The sequence below is a fragment of the Bipolaris zeicola genome (genome assembly GCF_000523435.1).
Source record: "Bipolaris zeicola 26-R-13 unplaced genomic scaffold scaffold_157, whole genome shotgun sequence".
NCBI classification, from domain to species: domain Eukaryota; kingdom Fungi; phylum Ascomycota; class Dothideomycetes; order Pleosporales; family Pleosporaceae; genus Bipolaris; species Bipolaris zeicola.
Genome location: NW_006912206.1, coordinates 32,445 through 48,502, shown reverse-complemented (window position 1 = coordinate 48,502; position 16,058 = coordinate 32,445). Strand labels below are relative to the sequence as shown.

General features: G+C 48.5%; 6 protein-coding genes across 6 annotated transcripts; 5 read left to right on the top strand and 1 right to left on the bottom strand.

Moving 5' to 3' along the window:
• Nucleotides 1–209: 209 nt before the first annotated feature.
• Nucleotides 210–1,080, top strand: COCCADRAFT_28536 (uncharacterized protein; the record flags this gene model as incomplete). The annotated part of the gene is made up of 3 exons (XM_007716890.1): nt 210–626; nt 682–863; nt 921–1,080. 3 exons carry the CDS (start codon nt 210–212, stop codon nt 1,078–1,080), a joined length of 759 nt encoding a protein of 252 aa, XP_007715080.1.
• A 4,231-nt stretch (nt 1,081–5,311) lies between these two features.
• On the top strand, nt 5,312–8,157 carry COCCADRAFT_7380 (uncharacterized protein; the record flags this gene model as incomplete). The annotated part of the gene is made up of 3 exons (XM_007716887.1): nt 5,312–5,540; nt 5,591–6,010; nt 6,065–8,157. The coding sequence occupies 3 exons, from the start codon at nt 5,312–5,314 to the stop codon at nt 8,155–8,157; spliced, it is 2,742 nt and encodes a 913-aa protein (XP_007715077.1).
• A 364-nt stretch (nt 8,158–8,521) lies between these two features.
• COCCADRAFT_39193 (uncharacterized protein) lies at nt 8,522–10,946 on the top strand (the record flags this gene model as incomplete). Its single annotated transcript, XM_007716905.1, has 3 exons — nt 8,522–8,535; nt 8,594–8,754; nt 8,800–10,946. The coding sequence occupies 3 exons, from the start codon at nt 8,522–8,524 to the stop codon at nt 10,944–10,946; spliced, it is 2,322 nt and encodes a 773-aa protein (XP_007715095.1).
• A 233-nt stretch (nt 10,947–11,179) lies between these two features.
• On the top strand, nt 11,180–12,172 carry COCCADRAFT_103461 (uncharacterized protein; the record flags this gene model as incomplete). The annotated part of the gene is made up of 1 exon (XM_007716904.1): nt 11,180–12,172. One exon carries the CDS (start codon nt 11,180–11,182, stop codon nt 12,170–12,172), a length of 993 nt encoding a protein of 330 aa, XP_007715094.1.
• A 541-nt stretch (nt 12,173–12,713) lies between these two features.
• COCCADRAFT_103480 (uncharacterized protein) lies at nt 12,714–13,169 on the bottom strand (the record flags this gene model as incomplete). The annotated part of the gene is made up of 1 exon (XM_007716903.1): nt 12,714–13,169. A coding segment is annotated over one exon (456 nt), but the record flags the coding sequence as incomplete, so codon positions are not given.
• Nucleotides 13,170–14,145: 976 nt separating this feature from the next.
• On the top strand, nt 14,146–14,624 carry COCCADRAFT_39190 (uncharacterized protein; the record flags this gene model as incomplete). Its single annotated transcript, XM_007716902.1, has 3 exons — nt 14,146–14,225; nt 14,270–14,434; nt 14,483–14,624. 3 exons carry the CDS (start codon nt 14,146–14,148, stop codon nt 14,622–14,624), a joined length of 387 nt encoding a protein of 128 aa, XP_007715092.1.
• Nucleotides 14,625–16,058: the final 1,434 nt, after the last annotated feature.

The following is a 16,058-nucleotide window of genomic DNA, read 5'->3' as shown; positions in this document are numbered from 1 at the left end:
GTCATTGGGCGTTGAAGCTGGGATGACCGTCGTGCTGTAATTTTTGCATGCTTCATTGGCCGAACTGTTTCATGAGGTTACACAAATACTGCAACTGCGCCGCAGGCGATGATAACCCCGCTCCAAGGCAGCGAAGATAAGAATCAGGCTTCTGTTCCCCCCCATCACTCACGATCCAAAATACTCCAACATTCCGAGGGGAAGGAAACATGGCTTCCCCATCCACTACGAAATCAACACCTGCCGTCGCCAGTAGTTCCTCTTCACTTCACCCTCGCCTCACCTTTCGCGATTGGCTACGTTTCGCCCTCTTCCTGTTCATTCCCCTCTACGCCCGATTTTACATCTCGCCCTCGCTCTCTTCGCTCTTAGGCCACATCTACGTCATCGGCACGACTGGCATTTCCATCGTCCATTTCCGTGGCGATGTCGTGGGTCTCAGTCACGTTGCTGATGTCGCTTACGGTGTCGCGATATCTAGCGCTCCTCGCTTGGGTAGATTGTATTCATACACTGCGCGGATGATACCGAATATTGAGGGTTGGCGTGGTGAGGTGCTTGACTGGGCTTTTATAGCGAGGTCGGTGATGTATATCCTGCCGGAGATGTATGGGAAAGATGTGAAGGTATGATTGATTGTAGCTGGCTGGCTGGTTTAACACGGGAATTGACGTTATCTAGAAACTCAACGAGGAGTACACACATGCCTATCCAGGGTTTCCTGTCTGCGTTTTATCCTGTTGTGTACCTATCGTATGGTGTTGCTTCGGGGGAAGAGGATATTCATGGTATAACCTTTTCTTTACCTGGAGCGTTTTGAGCCACTTTTTCGAAGATGTATACCTGATATGTCTAAATTATCGGTAAGCACATTGGGTCTTAATTATCCAAAAGATAGATTCACTGACGATCAAATATAGCTCTCTTTGCAGATCTGGAAAAACTGTACGAGAGGATTCGTGGCCGCATAAGGATGCGACCAAGAAACCAGGGCGTTGGATGAATGGACATGGGAGAGAACTTACTCTTGGAGAAGTGATTCAGTGGCACTCGACTGGCAGCATAACACCAAAAACTTGAAAATCTTCAATATGGGATCACGTGGAACAAAACGGCATACATTCTGTACGAGCACTGCAGGAATCAAGATTTCAGGCAAACTTTCTTTTGGGCTGTCATCAACGTCTGAGATTCTTATATGGCAATCTTCGTTAGACAAGTCAAGTATTAAATTGTTCTAACCTTTGGACACATCACATTTTCAATATTATCCTTGAGGGATTATTTGCAAAGTTCCTTCAGAAAGGGAAAGTTCCATTCTTCCAAGGAGGGATTTGGACAGCAAGTCTTGTATTCCAAAACTCGTTTTCCTAGTACTCTGATGAAGGAGTGACGTTCCCTGTTGGAAGCGACCGCATTTGACCTGTTGTTACTTTCCAATCTCTCTGGCTTATTTGGAGATATCTAACTTTAATAATGTTTACTGCAATCAAAAGTTTAGTCGCTCTGGAAAAATGCGAAGGATAGTTATTTTTGACGACTTGGAAATTTCTGTGGAATCTCCGGTGAATTTATATTTTCAAAGCGGTTAAATAGATGATAGAAATCGAATTGGATGATGTTGAGAGGCGTTCTTGGGGGGTTGTAGGTTGGTGAACTTACCTCAGATGAGTGACGTTGGATATATGAGGCGGGACCTGAGGCGGGACCAGGCTGGGCGCCTAAGGTCTTGCACATTCAAAGTCGGGCCTTGCAAAGAAATGCACAACCACCAGACCACGAAAGCCTTTTCTTTGTGAACTTCCAGAAGATTTGAAATCCGGTGTTATTTGCGGGATTACTGACATATATTTTAGGTCCCGTGAATACCCACATAGTTTGTGAAATCTCGGCTACAGTTGGCCAACTTACGCGGCTTCTGGCAAGTTCCGTTCGCCCACTCCACACCGCTGAATTCCATCAAGACACTATCAAGCTTCGAATATCGATTCGTTTCGAAAAACCTGCCTTTTCCAGACCTGATTACCAAGCTCGGCTCCAGAAATCTGGTTAACCAGAGTTTGCGTTACGACGCTTCGGCTAGACCCTGCGGCGGTCACCCGTCGGTAATTGTGATACTTTAGGGTTCTTCTGGAAAGATGACTGCGACGCTCGTCAAAAAGCTTGGTGGTTGTGTCTAACACTTAGTCTCAAATGTTATTTTTTATTTCAGCACCGATCTGAGGGACATTCGTACAAGTCGTGGACATCGAAGTAGCTGTCATCTGCAACCGGTGAGGGAGCTGACATGCGCTGAGTCTTGCGCTACTGCAGAATTATGTCTATTCGGGTCTGGGGGAAAGGGTCTAGAGCATCCTCGATATTTCGTGGCTATGCTTGTTGAATGCATTTCTGTCAGAAGCAAGGTGCGGGCACTGCTCAAGGGATCGAGGGTTTGACTCATAGTGGATTTTTCGCTGGTATCGGTGAGTCGGAAATTATACTCGAAGAAATAACAGAACTACACTTACACTTTTCGAAAACAATCCATTGTACGGTGGATGCTTCGCTGTATCTTCGCTTTATCTATCATCCAAGTATACAATAATTCAGTAGCAAGGGTTTTCAAGCATTCTCAGATGGTGGGAAAACCTTATTCATCCCAAAGTTTCCGAGTGCCACAACCTTGATGGTGAAGGATCTTTGGTACACCTATCTTTCTATATTCAATTTGTCACATGCAGCGGACACACATAGGGGGTCATGCAAGGTTGGCCCTATCATGAAGTGTGGAGGAAGCTACAAAATCCCAATGGGTGTCAAGGCACTATACCTATTTGAGCTAGAAACTCACTTTGCTGCACTGAGCCATTTATCCTTCATTCCATTATCAGCTATTCGTTTACGCAAGATCTAGTTCCACGGTTCTGAAGCCACTCCTAGTGTCTGTGACGGAAGTCAAGACTTGGTAGTGCGAGGAAGACTGCAGTTGTCACCATGATGTGCGATGTGCTTTGATCAATACCTCAGAGGTTCGGGTTTTAGGCTCTTTGTATATTACTTGATACAGTAGCAAAATAAGAGGTTGAGATTTCTATGTTATCCCAACTCCGCGATTGGGAATGAACGGGACTATGATATTACCGGAGATTGCCATTTCAGCACGCTCGATCCTCATCTGATATACTAGCAAACTGTATCAGCTATCTTAGTATCGCTACTAGACTGTTGATGCACTTTTATGTAACTAGGTAGCTTATGGGTAGACTAGGTCAACTTAGACCTGCAGAAGTCAAGATTAAGTCTTTTTTCCCGAAGCCTAAAAAGGTTGCAGATCATCCTCTACATATGCGACCACCCCATGGGTGGCTTTTAGATAGAATGTTGAACATTCACATACTCGTCTTGCCTACGGCCGAATAATAATTTTATTTTCATTTTTATTTTCAGAGAGATGTTGAGATATTGTTCTATGCTAATCATCTGTCATCAGATCCGTTGACACATGCGCTTCACGTGCTCTCACGCTTCCCATGTCTACACCTTCATAGTGTATCGTACAGCCACACCGAGAGAACAGGAAGCAATCAAGATGCCCAGTAATTTAGCCTAATCTGACCCAGTCTGCAGTGACATACAAAGCGGATTTGATTGGGTGTATGTCAAGTCTTGGCCAATCGGGTATGGACGGCTGTTCGGGCGCATTCCTTGACATGTATGCGGAGGCGATTCATGTGGACTGATGGACCAGGACGAAGGTCCGAAATGGGCAACTGATTTTTCCATGAAAGGAAGGGGGTTCGTGCTTACTTATGTTGAGGCTTGTGGGCTTGGAGATTGGAGTTTGGAGTTCGGAGTACTAGGCTTGTAGGTGATCGGCGCCGGATGGAGAGAATCGTATGATCCTAAGGTTCTAGAATGCATCTTTTCTTTGCATGTGGCCAGTTCTCGAATCAATAATATTGTATAGAAATCATATTGTTGGGCAGTCTGTCCGTACATGTTTTTTGGCGGTCTTCAATGTTGTTGGCAATACCCTTATGTCTGGTGCGTGGATGGTATTCCTCGATATACGTCATAGCATTGCGTGCGCTAATCTTTGGATCCTTGGAAAGCATCTTCTTGGCTTCTGCTCCTTATTTTTGGAGTACATGGCTAGAGTAGACGCGTGTAGAACTGTGTTTTGGGCAGCACAGCAAGGACTTGCTGCACTGCTCAGTTCTCAAGTACAACGCTGCAGCGCTGCTGGAGTCGGTCGTGGTAATTTGCTCCATTTGATGCCCGACTTGGTTCCAGTGTGCATGAGGTATGATACAGGGTATTTACGCCGTTTATGCATAGTGCACTGCCTGGTAGTGTGAATCGGGCCCCTCTTGTTCGTTAGAAGCATATCCATGTGGCCGTGGACAAGCCCATCATCATTGCTCAAGGAACCCAAAAAGGGGCTCGCCGCGTCAAGTATCCTGACAGGAGGTGCTGTCACAGGGGGGTTCGTCGATCAAAGCACGAGTCATGCTTTATCTCGTCGCGGCCACAGTATATCAGGTCTAGGGGCTGCCGGATCATCCGCTTCAGTTCGCTCACCGAGTCTGAACTATCTGAAGCAGTTCATCTGGTCAGAAACAAAAAGACAGGTTCTGAGTTCGGTGTATGAGTGTCCTTGACATTTCCAAGCGTCTAATGTCTTGCTTTTGAAGTCGCTGGCAGGCTTATACATCATTGTGACGGAATGCACCATCCTGTAGGTGTACGCTGGCGCTTCTGCCATGTGCCTGAGATCAAATCATACGAAGTTTACCCCAGCAGTGAAAGAAGCATGCGGTCAGCGGGTCAGTGGGCCGATCGAACGGTTGTTGGGTTCAGGTTGATGACGAGGAAAGTTTCGGAACAGTTTGACCGCAAAGCTGCCGACCAATGAGTAGACGGATCGCTCTCATCCATTCAGTCGCATCCAGAGTCAGTTTGAGGAGCCTAGGAAGCATTCGCGGGTTCAGGTACTTGACAGTGTCATGGATGTGGGCAGCCAGCGCTTCAGTTGATGGATTCGGGACGTACCGACACCTGGGAGAGGACCATGACAATGATGCACGCATGGAAAGGTAATAACGCCAGATGAAGAATGATTGGTCTTGGTGATCTGCAATGAGCACTAACAGGGGCAGCGTTGAGCATTCTTCTGCCCTGCCACGCGTTAGTCTTCCCCGCATTTCCTTCTTGGGGCGAGGATCCTAGCCCGCGCGGGGTGTGCATATCAGCAACGCACTTGGCCCCTAGCATCAGTCAGACCTCTCCAACTTTTCCCTCTTCTTGCCGCAGAAACCGGGCACTCGCTATGAACTTCGTCGACGTGCAGCCAAAGTCATTTCTCGACTACGCATGGACATCGCCATCTTCGGCAGCAGTAACTGCGACGAGTAAACCATCCAAGACGAGCCGGAAGCAGAACCGGTGTTGTGACCAATGTCGGAAAGGAAAGCGAGCTTGTGACGCCGCTATTCTAGAAGACACCTTACTGGAGACCAGCCGCACTGGTGCTAGCCCTACGGTATTTCACTATAGTGGTAAGCCACGTCCCTGTGTAGGGTAGGTGTAGCGTCAGCTGACCATTCAGACGTCTATGGGCCATTAGCTTCGTGTGGAAACTGCGAGAAGACAAAAAAGACTTGCACGTTCGAATGGTTGCGCTCTCAGCGTGTGTCACAAGCTTCGCAACCGCAGCCAACGAATGCGCCATCACCAAAACGACGTCGGACCAGAAGCGACTCAGGTAGTAGAACACACAAACAAAAGGAATCCCATTCATCTACAACCACTACGAGGCAAACAGAGCCCCGAATACAATTCCACGAACAACCTCTTCTCAACACCACACCGCCCGAACTAGGATTCACGTTCGGCGACTTTCCCTGTGGAGCTTCCTCGTTTGCGATCGACCCTACATCGAATTTCATGGAGGAGCCATTCCTAAAAGGAGAAATGGACGACACGGAACCTCTCATCGATTATGTAGGCGCGCTCTCCGAAGAAGACTGTAACATACTTGATTGCGACTCGGGCAAAGGTTCCTCACTAAGAACCTTATCAGACGTCAGCGACAAACCCGACGACAGCCCGAGAACAGACTACGAAGCCAACAGCACGACTGATATCAGGCCAATCAGCACAAATGAATCACTTGTGCGTATTGATAGGAAAAGACGCCGGCGCAGCTCTTCAGCGTCTGCCTCATACAGTGCGCCTCCCTACCCAGTCATATCATATGCCGACAACCTTCTCTTTTCCGGTAACAATATGCAACTGTCCGAAAAGCTGCTGAAGATCTACCATGATAGCTTCGAAAACGCGCTCGCCTGTTGGGTCACAGAAAGGACGTGTCCATACAGCGCGAGAACCAACAGTCTTCTCGCCACAAATGCTAGGCCCGATTGGAAAAGTATCTACCACCGAGTAATTCGTCTTGATAGACTGGCGTCAACAATCAGGGGGCGGAAACTCACACCAACTGAGGACCAGGCAGCATCGAGAGCCTTGGACCTTGCTGTCCTCTCTTTTGCTTCACAGTGGGCCCAATCTGGGCAAACAAGTCGGACAAGATACCCATTCCATAGCACTGCAGTCAACGGTAACTGCGGTGTATTCGATGGTCAAGGGGAAGATCATGAGACAGTAGGCTTCGATCGTACCCTTCAAACAACGGCATGGCACGACGCCCGCAATGCATTACAGAAGGCTGGTGAGATAGAGTCGTTCCGAGTGGTGCTTGCGCAGATCATATTTGCATTGACACAAAGGCCTAGTGAGACCAACGACGCGTCTACCAAAGGCCTGGACACTGTCATGACGCATGAAGTACTGAACTCGCAGAATAGCACTGAGCATATCCAAGGCGCCCCGACTACCTCAGTAGACCCAGATGTGGACGAGTGCTCAGATTTGATGTCAAAGTTAGATCTCGCAATTGACGCTGACGGCCCCCCTGTGCATCTCGAATCAGGCCTCCGGCTCATACATTCATTAAGATCACGCATGGCTGTATCAAGACAACAGCGGCGCTTCACGCCTGGACCGAGGCAATTTGGGGAACAAAGACGATCGCCAGCCATGCGTCTTGAGGAAGCAGACCGCGCAACAGTCGACTTACTTTTCTGGCTTGGTGTCACGTTTGACACCTTGTCAGCAGCAATGCACAAGCGGCCACTGGTAGTATCCGATGAAGATAGTGATGTTGTGCTAAACGAGAGTATGCAATCGAATGACTCGGCCTACCCAGAAACGAAACCGAACCCCAAGGCTGTGGGCGATGGTCTTTGGGACGGATACTTGTTTGCGCGTCAGCAACATCCAGAACATACACCGACCAGATGGCCATGTTCGTTCGATCAAGCGGCAACTGCACTCTGCGATGCTGCTCCAGTCAAAGTGTTGCTTTTCCGGAGAGTGTGCCGTATCCAAACACTCTTGACTAGGAATGCTCGAGGTGTAGCGGTCGAAGAAGCTGTCCATGCAGCATTAGATGTATGCAACCATTGGAATGCACTCTATGCACCCTTCATCAAAGACTGCATTCAACACCATGATAGTCTTCCACCACGCGTCCAGTCGTGGTATGTCTGCGTCGCTGGCCATTGGCATCTAGCAACTCTTCTTCTAGCAGACCTGATGGAAGTTGTGGACGAATCCGAACTAGGCCTCGAGGAGACAACAGAACACCGTAACCTGACTGGTTTTATTGCCAGGTTTCGGGAGAACAATTGTCGAATCCTGTCAGACCTTGCGAGCTGCGCGTGTCCAAGTAGTGCCATGTCTTTCCCATCCTCTCGCGAATTCCATTTTACCATCAACGAGGGCGCGTTGCTGACAGATCCATGGACTGCAGTATTGATTCGCGCCTTCGCAAAAGCAGGTGTCCTACTCCTGGAGTCTGAAACACTCTTGCCATCTGACATGGACCAAGAAGACGCTTTTAGACGAGCAGATGACTGTATCAAAGCTTTGTGGTTCTTGGGAAGAAAATCCGACATGGCTCTTGCGGCTGCAAGAATACTTGGAGATGCGTTGAAGCAGCGGCGCAAAAGTGCGCAAGACCGGATCAGTGACATGAGTACTTTTCTCGAAAGCCAGCTATGGCACGACCTCGACGGCTTGAATGAGGCTTTCGATGTAGAATGTGACCCATAGCTTGTCAAAATGTATTATTATCGCTGGCTTACTCTGTTTGTTCGTGTGAATCCTGAGAGACGTATCAAGAATCAGAGTCATTTACTTGCAGTGACGCACGGTTCATTCCCACGTGACTTCGCGTTCAACCCGCGTCAACGGGCCGGAGTATCGCGGCACCGCTTGGAACTGGCTGCTGCCACTTCCGTCCCTGAATTACCCCACACATAGTACTCATTGACGGTTATCAGTGCTTTGCTCAAGATTTGATTAGTATATTGATATTAACTATTTGATAGCTGCTTGAGTGTCGTTCACTATCACGCTAGTAAGACACGTAAACGGGCCATTTGTCTAGAGGCTCCCGCCTTACACTATATACACTATGGGCATCCCAGCGTATGCATTCCACTTGAGACTCAGCATCTGTGGGGCGCCTTGCTGATGAAAATGATAGCCTCTGGGACACTATCAAGCGCTACGAAGAAGTTATTCCGATTGCACAGCTCGCTGAAGACCACTACCAGCGTCATGGCAAGCCTCTCAGAATCGCTGTCGACGAGGCTGATTGGCGCTTCAACAATCTCACACCCCAACAAGTCTATGCGATTCGTGATGGTGAGTAGTTTCCTATTCAATGCTGTATTGTACTTATAATAGCAGCGACCAATCAACATGCATTTCAAGGCATTGAAAAGGCCATGTTCTACCGCCTCTGTCGCTTCCTCACGCTAAACATCCAACTCATCTTCGTTTTCGACGGCCCTGGCCGCCCTTGGAAGCGGGACAAGAGAGGACAAGGGCGTATCGATTATGAAGAGAGGTGGCTTCTACAGGAGCTGCTCAAATATCTCGGAGTTCCATATCATGAAGCCCCTGGCGAGGCAGAAGCAGAATGCGCTCGTATGCAGATACTTGGTATAGTCGATGCTGTGTGGTCACAAGATTCTGACTGCTTGATGTTTGGCTGCACCCTTTGGTTCCACGATCATCGTGTTGCGAAGAATGAAGGCGTAACAGATCGCTCCAAAGAGAACACGAAGAAAAATGGCAAGTACGCCAGTGTGGTACGAGCCATTGACATGAAAGAAAGATACAACCTGGACCGGGAGGGTCTGGTACTTTTCGCCATGCTCGTTGGTGGAGACTATGATCAAAACGGTCTACCCCAGTGTGGACCTGGTATAGCTCTGCAGGCTGTGAATGAAGGGCTTGGGAAAAGCCTTTGTGAGTGTCGAAATCAATTTGATTGTCAACTTTGGAGTAAAGAGTTGGCACAATTCCTGAACACCTCCTCTCGAAGACGAAGTATACCTGTACCCTCGATGTTTCCAGACTATGACATCCTGAAAAAATACTACCGTCCGAAAGTCACCAGTGACCAGGAACTGCTCCTGGCATCAAGGCTCAACTTGGAATACATCCGCCCAATTCAAGAACATGAACTCCTCAAGCTGACAAGTGAATGCTTCAACATCTGGGGACGGCTTTATATGAATTGGATCGGTCCAGTCCTCCTTACTCGAGACCTCGTATCAAGGGACCCGTCTAAACCGAAGGAGATGATGCACGAAATTAGGGTACCTAAGCAGCGATCCAAGAAGACAGAAGATCAGCCACCAATGCGAACTTTTGAGAGAAAGATAACGTTTTCACCTTTTGGTGTCACAAGTCTATGCAGGGATGACTTTGAAGGCTCACAATTTGGACACTGGAATGGTGACGACAAGGTATTGTTCGACCCTGCACATCGCGTAGAATGCGAGATGCCTGAATATTGGCTTCGTAAAACTCTTCCGGCAGAGGTATTCAACTCTTCACTTCCAACACCCAAGCCGTCTTCCAAAAGGAAGCGGACAGCAGATGATGTCGAGGAAGCGACGGACTCACCTTGCAACAAGCGGATATCCAAACCCCGCAGAGCTCTTAACTCAAATACGTCTGTGCCAGAGTCAAAAACTCCGTCCAAGGTGTCCAAACCTGATTTTACAAGTTCGACAAGTACACGAAAACCGATCGAATCCATTGAGCTTTCTGATTCGGAAGACGATGAAACCCTTCGAGTTCCTTCGATTTCCTCGTCAAAACAACCATCTTCTATAGAGGCTGCTAGATCTCACCCTAGCCTTCGTCCATCTGCGGCATCTAATATAGCGGTCCCTAGCATATCTCAAAAAAATTGGGAAAATCGGATTCCATTATATCTAGCAGATGAGGATGATGATGAAGATCTTCTGCTCGCTTTACGTCTCAGCATGCAAGAAGCCTCCAGCTCCACAATGCATTCGTCGAACAAGGGCAAGTTTGACGATATCTTCGCAATGAGAGAAGAAGGTCGGAGTGTAGGGGGGTCAGCTGTACCTGCTTGGTCGCTTGACCAGGCACTGATCTCCGATTTGCTTCTACCAGATATTCCAACGTCAAATCGACAAGCCAGAAGCATTGCGTCTACAAGTAACAATCTTTTCCACAGTGCCACTCACGCAAATTTGGCTAGAGCGGACTTTGCTGAGATGCATACCCAACCTTCTTCTAAGCGCTCCGAGGTAGTACGAAGTTTGGTACCATCACCCACAAAAGGAGAAGATATCATTGCTCTTCCGGAAGCGAGCTGCGCCACACCTACCAGACATTCTCTTGATGAAATTCGAGCTGCTCGACTTCGACATTTTGGCGCGACTTCCGTGACCAATACCAGAGATGTGGGTAATGTCGCTTCATCACCACCTAGGGCTACGCTGGTTAGCCGTGAAGTATCTTCTGGAACTGCGCCAATAGACATTGAGTGCATTGATCTGACCGAAGATTAATCTTGTCTCTGCAACGTCTGGAAAATTCACCATGAAGCAAACGTCCACCTCAAAGAATATCATTCACATGGGTATGTCTCATCGGTGTACGTATCTACTACAATCGGCGCTGATTTACTATAGAGACAGCTCACAAAGCGGATACCTCGTTGATAAGGAGGAACAAAGAACTTTTTTTCGGGGATCAAACAGGAACCTCGACAATCCCAACGTTCTACCACAAAAGATCAACCATGCTAGACTCCACGTATGTCTACCAAGACGCGGTCGACAATGTCATCGCAGCCTTTAAACCCGCCAATGGTTCAAGCGACGATCTCATCTGTGTCGTGTGCGGACGAGAATATGGAAGTGCTGGGCCAGGTTTCGAACCTGATAATATCAACTTCCTGAGCCAACTGCCCGGCCCCACCAGACGAAGATACATTGAAGACACCGTTGAATCCATACAGACACTATGCAACCATACCTTCTGTCTCCGTTGCATAAGCTTCTGGTGCCAGGACAAAGCGATATGCACATGTCCCATGTGCCGTCATCCAATCATTCTTAGAAGAGACCCCGCCGATCTCAAACGTCCAGATCAGGACCTATATTGGGATGAGAATGACGCGTTGTGCTTGTCACCCAGTTGTATCACCGCCTTGGGTTGGGAAACCCGTAGTATTTTCAAGCTGCAAACACGAGACCTCGTCACAACAATGAAGCCCATGCCTTTCCGATGGATCAAAGAAATCATGCTGCACGACTTGCCCGTTATCATGGTCAGTGTCGCGCGTCGCTTCTACTATCACGATTTGAGACCAAAGGAGACTGTACCGTGCGATCTTCCGTCTCTAGCACGGCACGATCCAGGGGACATCAATAACGGACTACCCGAAATTCGCACTCTGGAAGCACTGGCTCACGACGACGCCCCGATTACTTACCACAAAGACGCTTTTCGGCTGTATGAGGGCTTGCGCGACATCATTAACAATCCGCGGGGTATCGCTTTTGACAACGAGACATGTCAGAGTTGGGGAAAGGCTGTGCTGGCAGTTATGACTACACTTATGGAAGAGAAGACGCTCGTTGGTACGAGCGGAGGCGTGTCACAGAGGAAATGGTGGATGTATGTGTGGTGCGTCATCAAGGCTTTGATGGTGTGGCAGGCGTATGCTGAGCGTTTGCGTGTTGTGTGGCGCTTGCGGCAAGAGCGGGGTGAAGATGAATGGGTGGATTAGGAAGCGGATGAGTATGATGAATCAGATGATGAATAGTTTATTTAGACGGATAGGGAATGTTCAAATGGCGAACACCGTTACGGTCTGGGAACGGCCGTCTGTAGTTTGGAGTACTTGGAGTCCGCCTGATAAGAATATATATAATTCGTAAAGTCCTGATCGATTCCGTATTACTGCGATTGTTTTTTGCATGCATGATCAATACCGCTTGAAGATTGGTATTCTCAGCTTGTGTTGTGACCAAGCGGCTATGCCCATTCTTGATGGTAGTGTGCCAATCCCTCGTGACCGTACGAATACACACCCACTTTTGGGCCAGTTCGCGGAGTTCATGCTGCACTTTGAGTGCTAAGGATGGACAATAGCGGCTCTGTCAGACCTCCCCCTTTGCAATGTCTGCAAGGTAAGCTGGCTGGGCCAAGCAACTTGGAAGAGCGTACACAACGCTCTCACATGCTCTTGCCAGCGCCTCCGGGGTTCCCTCAACACCGCGGTATTCTTTCTCCAAACAAACAGCGAATGTCACCGATACCCATTCTTCTCAGCGCGGCAGCCCATTCCCAGCACTACCACCCGCACTACTCGCCCCACCTCCACTCTGGACCACCCTCACCCCCGACCTCGGCCCCGGCTGCCTCGCCAACGCCAACCTCACAGGCTCCTCGCTCGCCCTCGCACCCACACCACCGCTCGCCACCCCTGCCGCACCACCACTCCTCGCCTCCCCCACCGGCCCCCGTCTCAGCAAATCGTCCAGCCCCAGATCCCGCCACGTCGGCTCCTTCTTGGCCTGTGTCGCGCGCTGGATCCCGAATGCGGCGTGCTGGTCTGGCACGACGTCGTCTTCGTCTTCCGGGTTTACGGGTTGCAGGTGTGGGGGGATGTAGATGTCTTCTGGGGATAGTTGCGAGGAGGTTAGGTTTGTGAATTGTTCGAGGAGGTCGGCGTGGTGCGACGCGTGCATGTGGAGGTATGTGGCTGTTGAGTCGCGTGTCTGTGGAGTAGTTAGGATTGATGATGGAGATGAGGGGGGCGGTGGGGAATACCATTTTTGTAGAGGACTTTTTCCTTTGAATGTAAAGTCGTTGGGGAGGTTGCTAAGACTGTTGGGTTTGTTGTTCTTGTGGTGTTGATATGATGTAAGTACGGATTACGACCGCTGGTAGAGGACTGGATGGCCCGCGCTAGCCGGATGTGGGTGTCCATAATGTGCTCCCATCAACCTATTACTAACATCCTTATATTGACCTCACTCCATTGCCTCGATAGTTCCTTTTTCATTCTTTAATGTTTCTCGATTTCCACTTTCTATCTTTTTCTGCTTCTATCTTTTGTATCCTTATCGAGCAGGCCATGTTCGATATACAATAAGTTATCATTCATCGGGTTGAAGTACTGCAGCGTTATTTGCCGCATCAGCATCCGTCACACGTACCCACTTGCGTATCTGCAAGCCATGTAGCAAGATGGCCACTCAATCCATCCATGACGAGTTTTTCCGATGAGAACTTTCACACGGTCAAGAGCGGGTCTTCGGCTATTCTCGCAGCTAAAACAACGCGTCCACTCTCTGCAACTGACTAACGGTACCTGTCAATGAGGCTCTCTTCACTGAGACAGTATCGCTCGCCTACAGTACTATTGCATGTCTCGCCACCAGTTCTGCGTTCAAAAATAGTCCATCTTCCTAAAGTCGATCCTATGGGTTGCCTTACACTCGAATTGCCGAGGTCACCAAGTTCGTTGTTTGTTGCAGAATCTCCACCCTGCCAGGTGTACGTCATCTGAATCGGCGTACCTATCCGGCTCAGACCGTGCCCACATATTTCTACTTACACCTAACAACTAGGATCTGTTCATTAACTAACTGTTATCGTTGAACCTCCATTCTTCTTGTTCATTCCAGTGATTACCCCGCTCTAGAATTCTACCGCTCTTTGAACCCCCCGGCAGTCTTTTCCCATTCCGTTACCATGGCTGAAGGGCGCTGCAACTGCGGAGGCATCAAGGTTTCCGTCCCCGCTCTGCCGGAGAAGTCCATAATCTGCTACTGGTATGCAAGATTCTCCGCGTGTCACCTCACACTAATACGAGCAGCTCAAATTGTCGCCGTGCGGGCTCGAGTATAGGAAGCATCATATACTCTCTGGATAAATCCGAAGTCACTATCAATGACCCCAATGGCAATCTCAAGGGCTACGAAGACAGCGATACAAAGAGTGGGAACACGCTCACTCGTCAGTTCTGCAGCAACTGTGGATGGCAAGTTACACAAAATGCCCCGAAGGATTGTGGCTGATACTACTCTAGCCCAATTGTTTCCCTGCTTGGTCAGAAAATGTTCTTGAAGGGTGGTTTGTTTAAGCAAATACCTGCTCCGGGCCACAAAAGTTTTGCGGAAGAAGAGCCGAGCTGGATGAAGGTTCTAGAGCCCGGCGATAAAAAGATATAAAAGGAGTAGCTACCAGTTTCCAACGTAGTAGTTGGAGCACATCCATAGCTGTGGAATTTTATGTATCTAGTCCATCCATTGGCTAGTACTAGCTCAGCTGAAGACTATGAAGGGATGTTGTTACATCAGCCCGTTAACCCCACTTCTCGGCTGCATAGAGTACTACAAAAATACGACCCTTGCATACACAACGACTCCAGATGCAATTCGTGTAACTTGAATGCAATATAGATGCGATCAAAAGAGGCTAGGCTGATCCTGTTGACTATTCCTAGCTTCGGCGGACAAATCAATGATCACAACATGACAGAAGTACCATATTCGAGATTACCTCGCATCCGCCTCGCATTTGCAAACCATAACTAGTATTCTTGTACAAGTTCAAGTTCATGAGAAGAACACTAGTATAGACTCGCATTAAATGCGAAGAGTTTCCACAACATGGAAACCAACGTGTATATAAAGTGACTATTGTCCTGGCATTTAGACTCACCAATAAGAGCCACTAACACAATCATCTCCTCAACATCAGAAACATCTTCTTTTGAACAATCATGTACTTCAACCCCATTCTCACCGCCCTCCTCTTCACCACCATGGGAATAAAGACAGTCTCTTGGCGCTGTCGCTACCATGAGAAGTCTAGAATGGGTCTTGTTTGAAAACAGTAATGTCGGGTGCACATTTCCGGACCTGTCGTACAATTATACAGTTCTCTGTTACTTTTTCAAGGACCGTTTCTTTTCCTACATATGATTTTTTCTTGAGAATTGTCCACCTTGAATATGTGAGGTTTGCGGGTGAAGGATGCCGCAAGTATACTCTATCCATTGAAGCATGTATATTCAACCTTATGATAAAGAAATATTGATACATACTATCATTTTCAATCTGCTTTGGGTACTCTCAACTCCTTTTCGTCATGATAGCTTTTGTAGGCGCTCGCCCTGGCACACTCCTTGCACGATACAACTGTGCGAGGGATCCATCATCCAAACCCACTCTTACCCACATCGAACCACTAACACCAAACCATACATCACTCCCGCTTGATTGTGTCCGTTGCCAACGGTACTTGCGAAAGGATTGATGGCAACTAGTTAAATCCCCGGCCAGCCGTTCAACCGGTGTTTCCTTGGTATTCTCCACATCACCCCCATTTCTTCCGGTACCCAATTGCACCGACGACGCCAAACCTCCCTGGACAAATGGGCAACTGCATCACCAGGAACCAAAACTAAATTGCGTTTGCAAGCGCACAGGGCCTGCCAAGCAAGTCCAGACAGATCGGGTAAATTGATGGAGGGGTGCGACGAGATCATTTAAGCATCGTGAAACGTGGCTTTCCACCTGTACATGAACCCGACTTATCCTCAATCAAAATCCAGAATCGGAGTTTTCTTGCTCTTGTCCACTCTCTTCACTTCCCTTAGA